Consider the following 22,119-nt stretch of genomic DNA (forward strand, 5'->3'; position numbering starts at 1 on the left):
TTACAAGCGAAGAAGAGATATTCATCTCATTAGCGTTACCGGACATCAGCTGAAAATTTTTGGAACAACGACCTTAGCTCTTGGGATCAAACCAGGGATGGAAGAGACGAACTTTGAAGCATATGTATGCGAAGACGAAACTGCGGGAATTACGCCTGTTATTTTAGGAAGAGATTTTTTTGTTGCAAATAATGTACATCTGATCTATGGACCAAAGCCTGTAATGCGTCTATGTGAACGTACTGTACGTTTCCGCTCGAGAAATGAAGTAGAGGACGGAATCTGTGGAATTGAGAAACAAGTCAGACACTGTTTCTGGAATGGGATACGCGAGGATTCGCAGGGAAAAACTTATGGAAAAAGAAACATTGAAGGAAAAAATCAAAATATACAAGAAGATGGGCGGAGAACATCAAATGGTTGGACCGAGTGGCTTGGGCAAGTTCGACAATTTTATAAAATGTCAAAATGGAACGAGGTGAAGACTTCGGAAGAAAAACAACGACTACTGGAACCTACAGTTTTGGTAGAGAAAACTAAAAAAATGGAGAAGAGATTAGTCCAGGAAATGGGGACACAAACCGAAACCGAAACAGAAGAGGAAGTCCGGGAATCGGATGAAAAATTGAGCCTGGAAAGAGAACATCTGAACAAGGTGGAAGTAATCATTCAAGAATATGGAGAACGGAGTGAAGACGACTCAGATTACGAGGGGTACGATGAAAATATGACCCGACCAAGATTCACAATGAAGAAAAAGAGGGAAAACCCCCAGCGAGAGGAAAGAAAGAAAAAAGAAGAGTTGCAACGGGAACAAAAGGAAATCCGAGAGCCCAGGAAAAACGATCTTGAAGGAGACAAAGCAAGGAAGAAAATTTTATGGAAAATGGAAAAGGTGGGAACAGGAGAAGAAAGAGCGGTTAAACAAATGGAGGAGCTGATAGTAGGGGAGGAACTCCACAGATGGGAAACGGACGTAGTAGCAGGGTATGACTTGGATATTCCGGCCAGGTCAGAAGTGGTGATAATGGGGAACTTGAAGAAAAATCTAACAGGAAAATTTCTAGTATGCGAATCGGTGGAAGTAGGAAACTCTCACGTAATTACCGCAAAAACCTTGACGGAAAATGGTAGTCAAGTACCGATAAGACTGATAAACTTGTCGTGGAAAAATGTTGATATAAGAAGAAATCAAAAAATTGCGCATGCAGTGACGTGTGCAGAAGAAGAGGAGAGAAACGAAGGAGAGAGGTTGAAAATTCAAGGATTTGATTTTTCAAATGACAAATGGATCGAAGACGGATTTGAACTAGATCATCTAAAAAAGGGAGATAAGGAAAACTTAATCAAATTACTGAGGCAATACAAGGATTTGTTCAGAGACGATGACGACGAACTTACTAGTACTACGAAAGTGAAACACAGCATAACTCTAGAACCCGGAGCACAACCCATATGCCAAGCGCCATATCGCATACCGTATGGACAAAGGGAAGTGTTGCAACAGGAGATTGATAGGCTGTTGAAACAAAAAATCATCAGACCATCTTACAGCCCATGGTCGGCACCAGTGGTATTAGTGACACGAAAATCACCGACTGGGGAAGAAAAAGTGAGGATGTGTATTGATTACAGAAAACTCAACAGCGTCACGAAGAAGGAATATTACCCTTTACCAAATATATCAGATTTAATTCAAGGATATAGTTCAGGCAATAAGGTCTTATTTTCGGTGATTGACGTTGCAGAAGCATATCATCAGATAGATATGGAGGAAAAAGATATACCTTTGACTGGGTTCAGTACCTTTCAAGGTCACTACGAGTACTCCAAAATGCCATTTGGATTAGTCAATGCGCCCAGTACCTTTCAGCGTTTTATGAATATGACGCTTTCCGGACTTACAGGACAAAGTTGCATGGTATATTTGGATGACATCATTATATTCAACGCCGAAGGAGAAGAAGATCATTTAGCAAAAATAGCACAGGTCTTTGAGAAACTAAGAGAAGTAAACATCAAATTGAAACCGAAAAAATGTAATTTTCTATTAAAAAAGGTGAAATACTTGGGACATATGATTACACAAGAAGGAGTTCTTCCTGATCCGGAGAAAATTGAGGCCATTAAAAAATTCCCAATACCCCGAAATGTCAGAGGAGTCCGAGCATTCATGGGACTCGTGAATTGGTATAGAAGATTTATACCGAACGTCGCAGAGATATCAGCACCTTTAGTGAATTTAACGAAAAAGGATGTGAAATTTGAAATTTCCCTAGAAGTGTTGGAAGCAATAGACAAATTAAAACAAAGTTTGACGGCAGAGTCTGTCTTAATCTTTCCAGATTTCGAGCAATCATTTATTGTGTCCACAGACGCTTCAGGACTAGGAGTGGGGGCTATTCTGAGTCAAATGAGGGATGGTTATGAAAAGCCAGTCGCCTATGCAAGTCGAAAATTTAAAAAAGCAGAATTGAATTATTCAACAACAGAAAAAGAACTGTTAGGAGTAATATTTGGGATTCAAACGTTCAGATGCTATCTTTATGGGAGAAAATTTACCGTAATTTCGGATCACAGACCACTTAAATGGCTACTTTCGATGAACGACCCAGGGTCGAGATTGACCAGATGGGCCTTGACATTAGCAGAATACGATTTTGAGATCATACATAGACGAGGAAGACTTCATGGGAATGCGGACGCACTTAGTAGGATGTATGCTAAAGATGATCATTACTTCGATATAGAATTCGAAGAGTATGAAGAATACTTAACAGTTCATCAGCCGCTGAAGACGAAGAATTTAATCTTGAAACAAGGAGACTTATTTTCAGCTCCCGAATCGTGTGCCCTCGCGCACTGCGTATCACAAGATTTCGCTATGGGACAAGGAATCGCAGTACAATTCAGAGAATCATTTGGATCAGTGAATGTTCTACTAGAACAGAAGAAAATGGTAGGAGAAGTGGCGGAGTTGAAACTCCCCGAGAGAAACGTGTATTACTTAATAACGAAATTTAAATATCATGATAAACCATCATATCGAACGGTGTGGAATGCTCTGCGGAATTTAAAGAAGACATGCGAAGATAATCAAGATAAGAAATTAGCAATGCCAAAAATAGCATGCGGACTAGACGGATTGAATTGGGAAAAAATACAAGCAATGATTGAATTCATTTTTTATAATACAGACATAGAAGTGTTTATTTATACGTTGCCGAAAGAAAGTGGAGCAATTTTACGAATTGAAGAAGAAATTATCGAACCAGAGTGGGATAGAGAACTACTGAAGAAAGCGCAGTCACAAGACCCATTCTGCAAAGCTATAAAAGAACAACTAGGACAAACAGAGGAAAGGATGGACGATGTGTACTATCTCTCAAAGGACGGAATATTATATCGAATAGAGGATAATGCAGATAAATTAATAGTACCCAAGATATATGTTAAGAAAGTCTTAGAAGATTTTCACGACTCACCACTCGCTGGACATCAGGGACAACAAAAAACTTTGTGGAATATAAGGAAAAGATTTTATTGGATAGGCATGAGGACGGACATTATTAATTATTGTACGAGATGCGATGCGTGCAATCGGAGAAAAACTTCAGCACATCAGAAGAAAGCTCCCCTACAGCACTTTACTCCTACACGAGAACCTTGGGAATTAACATCAATGGATATCGTGGGACCCCTAGTTACTTCAATGAATGGGAATAGGTATTTATTAACATTCCAAGACTATTTTACGAAATACCCTGAAGCTATACCTATACCGGATCGAAAAGCGGAAACAATAGCAAGGATATTCGTAGAGCACATCATTGTGAGACATGGAACACCTAAAAGGCTACTGACAGACCGAGGAGCAAATTTTATGTCCAACCTATTTAAAGAAGTGTGTGAAGTATTAAATATTGAAAAAATTCAAACTTCTAGTTACGCTCCTACGTCAAACAAGCAGATTGAAAGAATGCACCGTGTTTTTAAGGATATGTTGTCGCAATATATTTGTGAAAGTCAACGAGATTGGGATAATTGGATACCCTTTGTTTTGATGGCTTATCGGGGGAGTATTCACAGTTCAACCGGTTATAGCCCATACTTTCTTTTACATGGCCGAGATCAGGTACTTCCTATGGATAGCTTCATTCGATCCCAGAGATTGAAGTATGATTATGACGAAAATTATGTCTCGGAATTCATGGCTAGGATGCATAGAGTATACTCGGAAGTTTATAATAATACTGAAAAAACTAAGGAGAAAAGAATTAAAGAATTCAATAAGAAATCGGAAGAGAGAGCATTTGAACTGGGAGACTTAGTGTACCTTAAAAATATGGCCACGAAAATTGGGACGTCAAAGAAGCTGAGTAAACCATGGATAGGACCATACCGAATTATGACAAGAATAGGTCCCGTAACATACGAACTTAGGAAGGTGGGAACAAGACAAAATCAAATTGTCCATGTAAATAGACTGAAAGCATTTCACGGGAAAGTAGAAGAGGACCCAGAGGAAGCGGAAACACCTCTTAGACGAAAGAAAGAGGAAAGAGTGATGGAAGAAGAGGAAGAAGAGGACAAGGAAGAGGAAACTTCAAAATGGTCACCTGCAGTAATTCCACAGTTTTGGGCCCCTGGCCTACTAAGAGGAGAGAGCAACCCCAATACAAGTAGTGATGAGGGATCATCAGAAGAAGGCTCCGAAGAAAATTTACTGGAGGAACCTGAACCGGTTCTAAGGCGATCCACAAGAATTCGCAAACCTCCGGAGAGGTATACACCCTAGAGACAAAGTTAAGAAAAAAGAAAAAAAAAACTGCCTCCGTGGAGGGGGCCAAGAATATATCTACCAGGGCCGACATTGTCTGATGGAAAAAAAAAATCTCAAAGTAAGTAACACTTCAAAATATCGCGTGTAGCGAATTTCTTTTAAAGAGGGAGAAGCCCCTTTAAGCTTCAATGGAGACCCTAATGGCTACCTGATCAGACCACGGGTAGGCAATAGGCTAGGTATAAAAACGTTAGAAAAACTGTTTTGACAAAGTTTTAGGTAAGGAATGATTGTTTTGATTTTTCTATGGAAGAAGTTTGGCCATTGTTATATTTAATATGTCGATATTTTGTGTTAATTGTAAATGAAGAACTGATATTCTTACTTGTATTTTTGATTTTGATTGCGTAACGATATTATAATAGCAATTATAGGCTCTCGTGTGGAGGTACGGGTTGATATCCTTCATAATGAAAAGGACAATTTTGCTCAAAGACATCAAGTTGTAGGGACAGCCTGCAACATCATGTATGAATAGCCTTAGAACAATTATATAAGGACTCATTGTACGCTGAATAATCATTATTGTAATCTATTCTTAGGTGGTGCGCGAATCGGGAAAGAAACCAATTAAACAAACAGTGCCACATCATGAGCCAACTCCGTAGAGCAGCAACTGATAGCAGCAACGGGAACAACTATAAGGCGATTACCTTTATCCTGACCTTTCTGCTAATTCTGGAGTGTCGCGGAATAATTGTGTACGACTGTAATGACTACAATACAGACATTATAAAGGTATCAATTAGGGACGTGGCGCAATGCCCGGAACCGGAATCTGAATACTCGAGTGTCGATGCCCAAATTAAAGTGATTCAGCGAAACGAAATAAATATCATACAGGTCTGGACTTGTTTAATCGAAATAACTCGGTTAATCACCCATTGCGGAATGCATAGCCATAGTTCGATAGTGGCCGGCGGACTTTCAAATTTTGTGCACCGAATCGGGGCAGACGAATGTGTATCTTTACATCGTTATCGAAGCATACGGTTGTATCACCAGGATATAGGAGGTATAGCGATGAACGGGACTACCACAGCTTCGCTGACCATCGCTGGGACGGTGAATGCAGAGGGTACCTGTAAAGGCACTACCTACCACGAAGGAGGGCGCACCTGGGAAGATGTAATCATTACCGCTTCTATAAAAATTCAAGCGAGTGATTATTGGGCAAAAATCAAAATGGACGAAAACCAGATACAGCTGGTAGGAGGAGTAACCTGTTCATTTCTAACAGGATACTGTTTCGACACGACGCTAGGAGAAAACGTCTGGAGAAGTAACACTCAAATCCCGTGTGAGGATAAATTGAGCTTACTTTATCAAGGAAAAGCGGAAGTGGTAACCAATGAAAGCAATAGGGAACGCTACGTAGTAGTGGAAAGTGAAGACAAGATATTTGCTCTTACTTTACTGAAAAAAGGAATAATGTGTCATGCCGAAATCTGGCAAACCGAGCACCCTAGGATAGTAATCTGGACGAAAGAAACAGGAAACGTATTAGACCCACATATGGAAATACTACCATACAATACGGACCTGATGACCTATGTAAATAGTAAATTCCTATACGTAGAGCAAGCGTATAAGAGGAATCTGGAAAAACTCCATTTAGATACAATTCATCGGAGATGTCTGGTACATCGAGAAGTACTCAGAAACCGTTTGTTAATGGCACCCCTGATACCAACCTTGATTAGTCAGATAGTCCAAGAGGATGGAGGACATGTTGGACGTGTACTAGGGGAAGTACTCTACATTATGAGGTGTGTACCAAAATCCGCAAGTATTAGGCGAACCGACAAATGTTACCACGAATTACCCATAGAAGTAAATAACCAATCCAAGTTTATAGCCCCAGTGACGCGGATCATTCAAGATCACGCGGAGGAAATAGACTGTAACGGACTTATTCCCCCCTTGTATTTTATAGACAATGAATGGATTGGCCTAGCGCCATACCCCACGATTAAAAGGGCGCCAAAGGAACTAGAAGTAGAGACATCGCCCAAGTTGAATTTTTCTCCTATATTACCAATAGGTTCAGCAGGGTTATATACCCAAGACGAAGTCCATAAAGCGCAGAAAATACTAACATTTGGATCCGAAAGGAAAGCAGTGGAAAATATAATCTCCAGGCGAGTTGTGGGACTCGAGACGACAGGGCAAGGATTTTCAACGTTGAACATATTCAATTCGGAAGAAATGAAGGAATTAGCCCATTCGACAATGAAACAAATATGGGGATGGTTTACCGACGTCGGGATGTTTATGAGTGGTCTCATAGGATTCTATACCATATTCAAAGTAATTAAATATGCAGTTGGAGTAACCCTGAACGGACTACATTTATATAAAACAGTAGGTTGTGGCATCACCCTACTAGCAAGCTTATGGAGCAATCTTACGATGTGGATCATGTATCGCCAACGAGAATCAACACCGCCAACTAATCCGGGTGAAAATTCTAATGCGGAAAACATAGATATTGAAAACGGGAAAACCCCTATGGGAAGTCCCATACCGCGAACAAAGGTCTATCCGGACTTATTCGTCGAACCCCACTGGACGAAACGAAACGAGGCAAAATAAACAATGAACTCTTAATTTAGTAATGTCAAAAGGCAATTTAGTGCGGTTCGAACGAATCGGAATTAAATCGACTAAATATCAGCGAAAAGTCAGAAAAGGTCGCCTTATAACACAGCATTCCAGCAACGAGACAACGCCAGTGTTTTCAGCAAAAGTGCGTCGAAAGCTCGGGAGTGTCAAGTGAAAAAGTCAATTCTTAAAATGCCGATACCCGCGTCCGACAATATAAACATAGTGTTTAATTAGGTCATAGAAAGATAAGAGTCTCTCAGAGGTAAGAGGAACCTCCATATAGTGAACAGGACCGGACTTAACTTTAGTGTAGGGCCCTAGAGAATTGTAGGCAGTTAAAATTTTTGGTTTTATATTTTATCATTTTATTAAATACAGGTCCCAATCACTTATTTTGGGAAAAAGTCAAGGCAAGATGTAGCCTTGGACTTTTTTCAAAGGAGGGAGTATTGTAACAGTTCGCCTTATGAGAAGACGCCCTGTATTTTATTTTTAATTTTGTGGTCTCACATATTTATCTGAATAGGAAAAATTGAAGTTCATGGGGATACGATATCTTACTGAACGGATGTATATAGGATTTGTTCGTGCTAAAGGCATATTTCTTAACCACAAAATACAGTGGGTTTATTCACAGTTACTTTGTAAGGGCCAGACGAAAAAACTCATTATTATTGATAGCTGGAGACACTTTGTTTATGAAACGCAGCTGGGTCTTTTGAAAAGTCAGCGATAAGCTGGGAACGTTATGCTAAAAACCACTTAAATACTTAACGAATCACGAAGCGACTGAAAGAACTAAATGATAGAATTGAATTCTCTGATTGGATGTATGGGCCGTAACTTTGCCATTCAATTTTGAGAAGGGAAATATCCGCGGACTTAGGAAAATTTTGTCGTGAGAGAAAATAGGGAGAGTGGGTTTTGCCGGAAAGTCGTGAGGTGTCCGTCGGTGATTTTGGGTCGTCGAAGGGTCGATTTGAGAGAAAATAATTAGAGGGTTTAAGTTTGGGGAGTCGTGAGGTGTCCGTCGGTGATTTTGGGTCGTCGAAGGGTCGATTTGAGAGAAAATAATTAGAGTGGGTTTTGCCGGGAAGTCGTGAGGTGTCCGTCGGTGATTTTGGGTCGTCGAAGGGTCGATTCGAGCAAAATCAATTAGAGGAGAATTTTTTTGAGATAAAGTCGGAAAACTAATTAAGTAGTAGGAAGAAAGGGGTAACCGAGAGTTCAGTCGCGAGTTATTCGAAAAGGGTGATATTCAAGGTACTTTTGGGAGTTTGGGAAAAACCCGATTTTCCTTTCCTTCTTTCGGGTTGCAAATTCGACGAGTGAAATTCGGAATTGGTGTTAGATTCAGTGAACCATAAAAGGATTAGCCGCGTTCTATAGCTGAACGGAGGAATAGAGCTATTGGTAAGTAAGTTTTAGGGTTTTTTCGTCTGGTGGCTAACCATATAATTTTATTGAAACACTGTGGGTGAATATTTATTTAAATAGTTTGTCTCATATAGAGTTGCCGAATAAAGGGTATGCTTATGAATATTAAATCGAATGCCGGTTGAGCATGCTCTTATGGTCTGGTTGTTAATTTGATGGTCTGGTTTCTTTTTGCTTATTTTTGTCGTTAATATTATATTAATTTGTAAGTTTCGAATTTCTTATATATTTTTTTTTATTATACTTATCAACTTTGAAAGCGGTGTATTATTGCCGGTAATTATACTGGTAGGAGAGCAGGGGGAAAAGGGGAACATAGAGTATATTTATATCTCACAATACATGAGAGAACTCACTAGGAAAAGTTCATAAGAGGTATCAATGGCATATCCCGACAAAGCGCCTGGAAGGACTTAAGTGAAGAAGTTTTCTATACTAAAACAGTGCCTATTTGATAGGAGAAGCTAAGCCAAACCTTTGGAGGGTGATTACTTCTGCAGACAACATCTAAGATAGTTCTCTGGTAAGTATCATTCTTCGTTTCTAAATTTCAAATGGTGACAGCGGCTGCTCTAATTTTAAGTTTGGCTATAGTTTTCCCTAGCAAAAAGTATCTTCCGCTTTAAATACAGAGTTCAAACCCATCATAGGGGTTACACACATACATGTCGAATTCTTGCACAAAGTTCATTTCTATCTCTCGAGCGGTTTTTGTAAACCTTTTGTGTGAGAAGTCCACAGAGAAAAAAGTCCAAAACTGTGAGGTCTGGAGATCTGGGTGGCCACTCTATTAACGGACTATCCATCGGTTATAAAAATGTTCGTTAAGCCATTGCCTCACAGCTCTGGCATAATGAACTGAACACCCATCTAACTGGACAATTAAATTTGCTCATTCATTGATTGGCAGATCGTGAATAGCATCCCAAAACTCTGTGTTTAAAAATTCTAGAAACCTCTGCGCATTAATGTTTTCCTCAAAAAAGAAAGGACCAATAATTCGTTCGTTCAATATCCCACACCAGACGTTGATTTTTTGGGAATACTGGCTTTTACAGTTTATTACCCAGTTAGGATTATCCGCTGCCCAATAGCGACAATTCTGTGATGACACTAACTCCATTTGTAGTGAAAGTGGCTTCGTCGGTATATAAAATATTTTTTAGGAAATTTCTATTGTTTGAATATTCTCTTTGGGCCCATAAACAATATTCCAGGCGTCTTGCTTCGTCGCCTTCTTGAAGTGTGTGTAAAAATGTTGGCTTGAAAGTTTTAATATTCTTCGCCTTGAGACATCTCCGAATAGTTTCTCGTGGAATATTCAAATCTAAAGTGGCATTCCGTATACTGGCATTAGGATTATTTCCAAAATAATCTGAAATGATTTGATCATTCCTGTCATTCCTGTTTCGTCTTTGTACAGGATTACTTGATAACATCATTTTTGATACTGCACCAGTTTTATTGAATATTTTATTTATTTTATTTACCATACCGCAGCTGATACGAGGACGATCTGGATGTCTCTCATTGAATACTCTACAAACTTCTCTATCACTTCTAACGTCATCTCCCGAAAGGCGTACAATTTCAATTTTCTCTCTTACGCTCAATCTTGCAGCCATGACACAAAATAATTCGAAGAACTGTAAGGTGAATATTGTTGACAATAGTACACTTAGATCTTTCACAAGTGACAGTTATATCATTTCCATGGCAACTAAGATTTAAATTGAAATATTAGGTCTTAGTTTTAGTTAATTTGCGTGGAAACTTGAATGTAATTCCGTTATTTTCATTAAAAAAATTTACGCTATTTGTTTTTTTTTCATCTGGCGGCACTTTATTGTTGAAATCATAAAAAAAATATTCTCATGGCTATATCTGTTGATATAGGGTGTTTTTTGTGACTGTTAGTTGTGTGAGTTTTCAAATTTTTGAGTTGTCATAACTTTGTTAATAATGAATATTTCTTCATGGAATTTTGGTCACACCTGTTTAGAGGCACTCTGAATCCAGTAGCATAGTGATTTTTTTTCAATAAAAAAATCGCTAATGAAAAATCCCGATTTTCGACTAAGAAAAAATATCGTAGTATGCCCTGAAACTTTAATAAGCAATTCAAATTTTGTCCCAAGGTAGACCTTTTAGTACTTGAAATTTCAAAAAAAAATATTAAAATCGGTTTACAACTTCAAATTTTAGGGGGGTGTTTCCATTAAAAATGGGTAACACTGTAAGACTGACGTAATCAATATTTTGTGATATAATTCATCACAAATGTAATTAATTTCAACGAAATGATTATCCACGCAAATATTCAATCTGCTTAAATAACTCAAACTCGTTATTTCAGTATATCCATCGGATTAAATTAATAAACATTATACATAATTTGTTGGACAGAGGATTATTCTGAATTAATGAAATATCGATTACAGCTGGATGGAAAAACTAGAGAAAATGCATTGGTTTCCGGAAAAACATCATGCAATTTTGGTCTGGATATTGAGTAATGAGAAATGTTTGATTAGAGAGCTGGGAATGATTTTTCGGGAGCTACTTGCTGATTTTTCATTTGGTCTTCAGTTCAATATTGATTCCAGGAAAGAAAAGGAAGTGTTCCTGGCAGGAATGGAGTTTTGTTAAACATGTTTGGCTTCCGAAGACTGCTGTGTTTTACAAGTTTGTGCAGCATCACAAAAAATCAGAAATTTAGGTCTTGTTCAACGTAAATTATCTGAATACCGCATTTTCATGTGCACCCTCAAGAACTATCGAAAACACCTAAGCCGGATTTTCTTTGGCCATACATTCTTCGGTCGCTTGAAACAAAAGTCCCACAATATTTCAGTATTACACCCTCCTTCGAAAGAGATTCGGGGGCGGGTGGCCTACTTCAACGACAAACATTTCACACACCGCCCCATTTGGTTCGATCTTGGTGTTTTTCCAGAGGCGCGGTAGTCATGAACGTTCCTGAAAAAATCCAAAAGGGTCTGATAGAAACCTCAACTTTCATTGTGGTTCGTGTCTTATGTTTCACATAGGTCGAACTGTAAGAACATTCAAAGCACGTTTGAAAGAGCATAGAAGCGGTTTCTAGAATGGAAAAATCAATTCAACGCATAGTTCTCACCTGCTTGTAGACGGACAAGAGTTAAACCGTGAATTGAAAACTATGTTTCCTGAAGGAAGGTTCGGAACTGGACTTTCTGGAAAGTATAGAAATCAGGTAGTTGAAACTAGATTGAAATTTATTATCTGATTATACTAATGTTTTAGGAATATGAAATGTTTTGATCTAAAAGTAGTAAATCAAATCTTCCTTGAGGAAGCTGTTGTAAAGCGGTTTTGTATACCTTTCATAGTGGAAATCGAAATACAATTAATCTATAATCATAAAATATCCAAAAGAATGAGTTTTCTTTCAGTAAACACCCATATCGAGAGTATTTATCATCATATCTAGAAAGGAGAGTTGAGTATATACCACCTGGGTTATGATCTCCAATAGCAAATCCTTCATCAGTATATTTCTACTATTTCTTTGGCCCTTTCTTGATGTATGTTTCTTCAAAACATCCATGAAAATGCTACACAGAAGTGGTGATGAAGATAAACCCATTGCCATGCCAAATTCTTGTTGATGAACGTCCTCTTTGAACTGAAACCTGAAAAGAGAATCTAATCATCAATAAGCTCAGATTGCTGAGGGATTATTTTCTATTTCAAGGTACATCATCTACATAATTTTTATTTTTTTTCCGATGGAACCGATAAACATAGAAAAAATACTTATTTTATTCTTGGTGTATTACCCCTGATAATCAGAGAAATAAACATACTGAATCGATAGAGAATCTGCTGTAGCTGTATAATTCACTCCGATAAGATTCAGCTTTGTTCATTTTTCCATATTTTGTAGGTTATATACCCAAAAATCATTATTTCCTCCACAGAAAATTTTTTTTCAGAGAATAATAACTGAAGTGCCCCAAATATTGTACCGCCTCTGACACAATCCATCCATCAAATACGTTCGCCAAAGCTAACATTCCGAAACATTCTCAGTGTGTTTTTTGTTGCTTTTATTCCAGGTTCTCCACAAAATCGACGAAGTTCTGGTCCCCACGAGATCTCCGGATTCAGCTACGAATCGCATTTATAACCCAACGGCCTGGGAGTTCTTGGAAAATTACGAATCTTTGATACCACAAACACAAAACCCGTACAGAGTCAGGTTAGTAAAGAACAAATTATTCCGCGATGTAAATTCGCTAATGAGCGAACAAAGGGAAATTCTATCAGGTTTCAAGTTGCGTTTTGTCAACAGAGAACTCAGCAATTGCAAACTTTGACATGGTGATTCATATTTATAACCAATAAAATGTTATTATACCGGGGTTGCCTCTTTTATTTTCAGAAATGACCGGTAGATGTCGATACTGAAATTTGGTTTCACTTTATTCGCTTTTTATAACCAGGTGCAAATACATTTTGAAGACGAAACAATTAATACCAGCATAAAAGTTATAATGGAGGAAATGAAATAGTGTGCTCATTACGGGAGATGAAATGGGATACATTTTAAGGTTAGGTTAGGTTAGGTTAAGGGTGAAGAATGTTTTACACCGAAACCATACATTCCTTTGGAAGAATCTCGGCTCTCTTGAAAATCGAATCATTATTGTAGCCGAATAGTTCCAGCTTCTATGTTACATTTTAGTTCCTAAATCAATTGGAAGAGCAATCAAGAAAAAAACCACACCCCATAGCAATCGCCAAAATATCAAAGTACCAAAACTTTCGCCATTTTTTCAACACTGGGTATTGCATCAAGATATCCAATTGTTGACTTGTGCGATTCAAGAATTCATTGCTCTATTGTCTTCTCCCATTCGATTTATCTTGAGAATGATACGTGGATACATACAGCCTTCAGTAAATGTAGTTTTAGACCATGAGGTATTAGTGTTTAAATTGGCGAATACTCTATGCAATATTTGGCGAAGGTCACTATTTCTTTTTTGGCGAATGAAATTGATAAATACGTAAAGGGAGGTTCATAAAGAACGATGATGAAAAATAACCATTCAACATCCAACTGAGCAGTCTTTTGGAACAGTATTTTTCAGTATTTCTATCATTTGTTTAGCACAAACTCATGAGACAACAAAACGGGTGTTAATTTTGCTTCACATTAATACAATTCAACAAAGAATGGATATAATTTCATTCACGTGCATACATAGCTCATAAACATACATTCTACATCAAATATTATGTTTTCTGTCCAAAAATTTCACTGGATACGTACACATTTTCCAATGATTTTCACGCTAGAAAGTGATGGAGAGAACTGTGTTTCTGTAGTAGAAAGTCAAATTATAGACTTTAGACCAATCTCTTTTGAGTTCGGTTTATTGATTACTAAATATTCGATTGTTTGGAATATTGTATGAACAGTTAATAATCTGAGAGGAAATGAATGAGTGGAGTGTTTAAAATAAGTTGGATCGAGATATTTTGATGAATGAAATATGAAATGGAGATAATATGTTACAGATAATTGAGGATAAAATACGCAATTATCAGAACTGAAACACATTTTCACAGGACCTAATTTATTATTATCACACGTGATAACACTTGGAGATATGGTATATCTCACTTTGGAAATAGGTTCAAAAAATTTATTTATTTTCAAAAAAGAAAACAGTACTATGTTTCCTTGAGTTACAGAATGCACAATATAATAAAAGTGATATAATAAATGTGAATACAAGAGTAATGAACTTGTAACTAAGTCATTTCGCCATGTAGGACGTTATTTACAGTAAAATAGATGTTTGTCTGAAAATAAAACAAAGAGAATCCCAACAGATGAAGACTTACTGCGCTTTTATGGCACGAACAGAAAAGAAGGTATATGTGATCAATTAATTTTTTCACCAACTACTGAAGATGAAATCTTTAGCATCATAAATAGCATAAAATCAGAAGCATATGGGTAGATGAAATCAATATAAGTATTATAAAAATTTGTACTAACTCACATAATAAACGAATGCATGGGTCAAAGTTATTTTCCTGATGCATGGAAATGTGCAAAAATTATACCTCTACCAAAAAATTATCAACCACAAAATTATAATGATTCAAGGTCAATAAGTATCCTCCCGACATGTTCCAAAATTATAGAGAAAGCAATGGAAAATCAAAATGCGCCATTTCATTGATCGTTACAATATTTGGCACATAAACAGTCAGGTTATAGTTCTGCAACAGCATTATTATTAGAGATCGTAGATGACATAATTAAAGCTATAGATAAAAATGAAGCCACCATTTTGATTCTGCTGGATTATTCAAAAGCATTCGATACCATCAATCATAAACTATTTTGTGCTATATTACATTTTTTTTTGGGTTCAGTGATGGATCAGTGATGTTGATAAAAGATTACAAAAAGTACAGATTCATGATATGTCTTCTACTTGGAGAGAAGTTAAAACAGGAGTACCCCAAGGCAGCATTTTAGGCCCACTGTTTTATACCCTCTATTGAAGAAAACCCCATGCATTGGCTTATCCTTGTATTTCCGCAGAAGTAAGGTGATCTCTGCGGCTTTTATTTGAGCTTTTTGCTGAACAGGTTCCAACTCGGTGACAGAGTTGTGGTCACCTCGTTCAGTGTCGAAAACTATACCGAGTTCATCAGCTGCTCGGGCAGCTGCCCTAAAGAGAAATGCTCCAATTCCTGCTCTCTCGTGGTCACGGACCATGCAGAGAAGGGGATCCGAACTCCTGACGACTTTACAGGCTGTATCCAGCACCATTCTGTCATGCAGACACTCTAAACTCAGAAGTCCACGGCCTCCCTGTTGTCGGGGGAAGTACAACCGTGGAACGGACGATTTGGGATGCAAACTCCTATAGAGATGCATCATTTTTCGGGTCTTTACGTCGAGTTGATACAGCTCCTCCCGAGTCCCGAGTCCAAACGAGTAGAGTAAGATTGGAACGGCAAGCATATTTGTTGCAGCAACTTTGTTCTTCCCCGACAGTTCCGATGACCAGATCTGTCGAAGTTTGTGCTGATACTTGCTGCGGAGAGAGTTTTTGACTGCAGTTACCTCTTGTGAGTGACGTTGTTCTACCCCGAGGTAAGTATACGCCTCTCCGGCATCCAGATGGTGTAAGATGCTTCCATCTACGAGCTGCACATCCTCTCCGTAGTCCCCGCATCGTCCTCTTTTGAGATGGACCATTGCACTTTTGTCTATCCTGAATTTCATACCAATAGCATGCGTGTACTCTTCCACCACCCTCAAGGACTGATGGAGATCCTTCTCTCCAGAGGCATAAAGTTTAAGATCATCCATATAAAACAGTGAGATGCAGAATAGAAGGGGGCTGGGGGAATCAACCTGAAATACACCCCTTCTGAAAGTGACCCACCCTGTTTGAACTCTTGCTTGACCAGATGTTATGGTGAAGCGAGTTCGCCAAAGTGGTATCAATGCATCTCACCGAACACTCGGTCAACTGCGGTGAGTATTCGTGTGTATAAGATGCTTGTAAACAACTTATAACACGAATTCAAGCATGTTATAGGTCTGTAATTCTTAGGAATCGACAAATCTCCGCTTTTGGGGGTAAGAACGGTTATTATTATTATAGAATAAAGGTATTTTGTATCATCGTTTGGGTACTGTGTATTTGCTGGATGTCGATTCAACAAAGTCAGCATTGGAATTGATTTTGTTAATTCATATCACCCTGGTTATCAATAGTGAAGATCAATAAAGAACTTTAATTCTTAGGAAAGAAAGTTTTTGGGTTTCATCTTCTGCATCTTTATACGAGAAAATGTGGGGAATCTTCCAAAGAAGAAAAGAAAGCAGTCAATTTGAAAAGGAACTTTTCCCAAAGCGCAAATACATTTATTTCCCAAAAAGTGAGGAAAACTAATAACAAACATAATAACTCTCCGTTTCCGTGTATATTCATTGTGAAACCACTCATCTCAACGATCAATAAACAGTAAATCTCTCTTGTCTGCGTGGAAAAAAGCTTTTCCAATACTCGCCCACCTGGTACTCCGTCGCCATTAAAAAGTTTCTCATAAATCTCTCTCTTGCAGGAATTTCCGTCAGAAAGTTCAACAGAACGCCAAACAAGATATCTATAAAGTAGAAGGAGGCCATACTTTTTTCATCCCAATCGATGAAGGTTTCGGGGTGAGTATCGACAATAAACTGAACGTCTTAAACTGTAGCAACTTTTCCGACAGACACACGAAACTGCAGAATGGGAACGTAAATATTTGCGATTTGTTATCTTCTTACTCGATGTAAGGTCACGAAATATCAATTTTGAGGCGGGGATTTGTTAGTATCACCGGAAATTATGAGACTAACGTATGTGGGGATCAAATTTGTATTGGGAGTTCGGGTATATTACTTTTTTTTAATTTGTTTATTGCACGAGATCAAATTGAAGATTCGAAGTAAACTGAAACACGTGGAGATGAACAGATTACTGAATTCGAAATACAGAGGCGAATCTGACAATATTAATAAGTAATAAGTGAATTCATAGACATAGACCAGTCGATTTGCTATCAGTGATATCAAAATTCATGAAGAAAACCGTAATCCACCATATCCTTGAATATTTGGAAGGCTTTAACATATTGGGCGATCAACAATATGGCATATATTGGCCAAATGGGGAGAACACTTTGTCAAAGAACGAAAGAACATAGTAGTAGTTTCTTGAATGTGCCGGGTTCAACCCCGACCACACCCAAATTGTTAACGCATGTACATTCCTTCTTCCTCCCAACAGTATGTGTTTATTCAGCTACTGTATTATAATTTTTCTCTGGAAAACATGACCGTAAAATTACTAAATATCAATCCTCTTTCGTCTGTCTACTCTACGTTATTGCAATCCTCATCTTTCACAATTTTCAAAACCTGCATCGTCCTGTTACCATTTCGAGCAGCGTCTATGCTCTGATGAAGTCCTAAATGGAATTACTCCACATTATTACATGCATGACCATCAACGTAAGTGTAGTTTTATGTCCCGAAATAACGAGAAGCCGTCTCTCGCTTTCTCGCAGTTATTATTTCATCATCATCATCTAGCAACCCGTCATAAGGTCGCCCTTTCGTCACCATTAGCAGAAATAGTCCAGTCAAAATGTCATGTTAGATTTTGATCGCTGGATTGTACTGCTCTTGTTGGAATCAGATGCGCCAAGTTTCTTGAACACTTCCCGTGAATGTATCTATAGAAGAAAGACAAATTTCCGTAGATTCCAACAAATTTCCCTTTTTCGCATGTGTGGAGGATTTTCAAATGATCTTTATCTATTTTATGTTTCGAATTTTGGAGATGTTCATACATTAATGATTTTTATCCGAAATGACATGTTCATGGTACCTTTTATCAACATTTCTACCCGTTTGGCCTGTATACAGTGTGGTCCACTAAGTGTGCAACAAATGGAAAACTTTTTTATTATCGATTTCTCAGAAAATTTCATTCCTGACAAAAGTTGATGCATGTTCCAAAACTATACCAAATGTACCTGAAATGGCTTTATGACAAACACCATATAGGATAGGCCAAAAAATATAAAGTTCGTTCAAGAGTAAAGTACCCTTATTTCAAAAAATATAGAAATATGTGTAGTTGCTTAGAATTGAAAATTATGTTCAGAAACGAAATCATGGCCTGCTATTCGATTTTTTTCTTTTGGAAAATTTTGAATTACCCCCATATGATACATATTTTTACTATTTTGATTCAATATGTATTTGAAGTAGCCACAATCAAATCAGTTTGGGGTAGTGCTTGCTTCACTTGCTCCACTTGCTGACACTCGATTTGCAATAATCCCCACTCACAAAATAAAATGCCACTTTCAAAACTTGTAGGTAAAACGTGAATAACTATTTTTTCACAAAAACGGCTTTATTAAGAAAAATTGACGATTTAGGTATAGGGACATGTATATCATCTTGAAGCATTTTTCACCATCTTTCAATTTATCGAGTAATATACAGGGGGTTTCATTTGAAAAAATGTACTTTCGACTACTTTTATGCACAATGGAAATAATAGTAATTTCAGCACGCCCTGTATGATATGGAGTCGATTTCTTGGTGTTGATAGTTTGTCCAAACTATCATCAAAATATCACCTGAACATTTTTTCCGATACCCCAGATAACCCTCTGGAGAGAGCTCTTGAATCAGACCCAGACACTGTTACCGACGTATCATCTGCAAATTGACAGACTAGACCTGTACCAAGTGATTGTGGAAGGTGATTCACGTATATCAAGAACAATATTGGTCCTAGGATAGACCCCTGTGGAACTCCTTGAGTAATTAGATTTCTATCAGAATAATTTTGTTGGTCATTTTGAATCAAAGTACAAGCTTCCTGCCAAATTTTTTTCTTCAATATTATTCATAATTTCTATTATCGCATTATGAATTGCAAGTTCAGTTGACATCCCTTGTCTAAATCCGTATTTTTGTGGAGCAAGTATCTCATTTAGATTCAAGAATACTTGCAATCGCTTGTAGATTACTCTTTCAAAGACCTATGAAGGCGAAGGTAGAATGGATATCGGTCTATAGTTATTTATATCCGCTTTCGATCCTTTTTTGTGGAACGGTATTACTCTTGCTATTTTCAACTTATCTGGGAAGACACCAGATACCAGACTTTCATTTTTTGCATCTACCAGAGGATCACAAATGTATCTCCCAGCTTTTTTTAGAATCAAAGGGGGAATGGAGTCAAGTCCACTAGCAAATTTCGGTTGTAGATCATTCAAAATATTGTATATTTCAGTATAATTAGTCGGCTCTAAAAATATTATGGCTTTGTTCTTCCCTAACCCTGTACTATATGAGTTCTTACTGCATGTTTGAGTTGTAAAGTGGTTGTTAAACATCGTAGCAACTTCTTTTGGGTTTGATATCAACGTGTTGTTTTCTGTTTCGATTGTGATGCAGCTATTATTCGTTACTTTAGCATCATTTGTATTTTTCAATGTTCCACATTGTTTTCGATTTATTCCACGATATTTTCCACCTTTTACCTTCAAAAGTGTTCCAACACACGCGGCATCAATGATAACTTTTAATATTTCCTGCATAAAAGTGTAATCAAAACTAACACCAACTTCCAGCTCTGATTCATTATGAATCGAAATGTCTTTGCGAACCGGACCAAAATCTGTCAACGTTTAGCGACATCTTCCTCGACGTCATTTGCAACGTTATTGATGTTGTTGTTTTCTTTACAGAACGATCGCGCCGCTCTAATAGACGAGAAAATAATTGATGGACACGTCATTCCTAAACAAGTGTTGTTTACGACGCCAACGAAGAAAGACGTCGGTTACCAGACGCTCGCCAACAGCGATAACGATCTCAGGGTGGTGATCATGTTCACGCAAGAGCAAAGGGAACGCACAGTAATCAGTAAGTAATGGTTCTATATGGTTTTTTCTTGGTGTTTTCGCCTTTTTTATCGATGAACTAGAGTATAATACAAAATCTTCCTCTTGAAGATGATCACTTGGTGATCGAAACACTGATATACACAACACAAAATGTTACAGTTTGTTAGTGCCACTTCAGGGTAACTTCTTCACTATTAACATTCTAGTATCATTCATCAGAAGATATGAAACTCAGGTTTGTTAAAACTCTCAGTTACTTCCATATCGAGTATTGTTGTTCAGTGTATTAGTATTTTTTGCCGCAATACAACAAGCAAAAGTTACAACTTATAAAAAATGCTTGCACGCGATTCGTATGATGTATACCATATGATAAACATTTGTTTGAAGGTGGTGTTTCGTGATGTATTTCATCAGTTTGGACTTCCATTGTCTAATATAATATAAATTGATTTGAAATTCCTGAAAAAATATTGAAAAAATTAACTGAAAATAACAATTTTATTGGACAAAAAACTGAAATTACAAAGAAATAACATAAAACCGAACGACAACCAAAAAAATAAAATAATGATAAAAGCTGAAAATTAAAAATCATCATAGAAAAAAAATTGAAAGTAAAAATTTAAAGATTCCAAATCAAGTTATGCCACGACGTTTCGATTGTTAGTATTCACAATTGTCTTCAGGTGATAACTGGACTTATTCCTCCGAACTATTTATAGGCCATTGGAATGCTTTCACATATACCCTCTTCCCTCTCTACAATTCACCGGTTCAGCGGGAGATGATTAATTCGGCTGGAGTTAACCGTTATGGATTTCCATACTCGTATGTTGCGTATTTCTACGATATCTTGGCTGAATGCTTTGTTGAAATGCGACGCAGGACGGAATGAACCTCTCCAATAGTCATTCCATGCTGCGTCGATGACGTTACACGTTTCCCCCACTCCCGTTTGAGCCAGAACTCTCTTTGTTCATCTACTGGTTTGAATTTCCCGCTGTATGCGCGATAGCTGATTGGTTGACTGACTGACGGTGGAAGTGGAAAGGTGGAGGTGGTCTGAAGTGGGCTTTGCAGGCTAATGCTCAGTTCACACATAATGGACGTCTGGCAGAGACGAGGCGCGCTGACCTTTACCCCTTCCGTGTGAAGTGGGCCTGAGGTCCAAAAAGGACCAGAATGAAGCGCCATAAATACATAAATGCATGGGATTTTGGACTGAAACTCTCCCAGCTATATTACTACTGCAGGTCGACTGATTCGGAGCTCATCTTCGAGGCTAAAATCTTCGGAAGGAAATTTCGCAAACCAACATCGAACATTATAGAAAACAAAAAAATCTCATTCACAAAAACGTATCTCAAACATATTATTTCCACCTTAGTTTTTCTCGTCGCCTGTCATTTTGTAAATCACGATCGAAAGAGCATTTCGAAATCCTGTCGGATATGATGAGAATGGAAAAAAATCCAATATTTCTATCCATTTCGACAAAAAAGTACGAGTAGAATCCATTGAGGAACGTCGAAATCGCTCCCCCACACATAATTGGATTGAACTTTAAAAGCAACTTGGCATTGATGAATGAAATATTATTTCGATTTCCGAAACTTCAAGACCTGAAAGAAGAGTCTGAGCATTCCAACCAGAGAAAAAAGGAATATCCGATCCGTCAGCGAAGTCAACAAAGTGATTGTTATATTTCACTCTCGTTATATTTCACTCTT

The 22,119-nt window shown here is 37.8% G+C and overlaps 2 protein-coding genes across 4 annotated transcripts in view; both read left to right on the plus strand.

The window, feature by feature from the left end:
- tmod (tropomodulin) overlaps positions 1–4,878 on the plus strand; it is a 231,712-nt gene extending 226,834 nt beyond the window's left edge. Inside the window, exon 6 of one of the 3 annotated variants that reach the window (XM_074184886.1) lies at positions 1,679–4,814. In XM_074184886.1, the coding sequence (XP_074040987.1) occupies positions 1,679–4,798 (3,120 nt within the window). In that variant the 3' untranslated portion in view covers positions 4,799–4,814. Of the gene's footprint in view, positions 1–1,678 lie in introns of all 3 variants that reach the window. The other 2 variants (XM_074184884.1, XM_074184887.1) reach the window with 2 other exon arrangements.
- Fas1 (fasciclin 1 Fas1 domain-containing) overlaps positions 1–22,119 on the plus strand; it is a 191,427-nt gene that overhangs the window by 144,628 nt on the left and 24,680 nt on the right. The window contains exons 4-6 of the mRNA XM_023156487.2: positions 12,988–13,130; positions 17,036–17,132; positions 20,228–20,405. Coding sequence (XP_023012255.2) covers positions 12,988–13,130; positions 17,036–17,132; positions 20,228–20,405 — 418 coding nt within the window. The remainder of the gene's footprint in view (positions 1–12,987; positions 13,131–17,035; positions 17,133–20,227; positions 20,406–22,119) is intronic.

The sequence above is a fragment of the Leptinotarsa decemlineata genome, unplaced genomic scaffold, assembly GCF_025532065.1.
Source record: "Leptinotarsa decemlineata unplaced genomic scaffold, Ldec_3_MD MMD2_tig00026361_RagTag_RagTag, whole genome shotgun sequence".
NCBI lineage: Eukaryota > Metazoa > Arthropoda > Insecta > Coleoptera > Chrysomelidae > Leptinotarsa > Leptinotarsa decemlineata.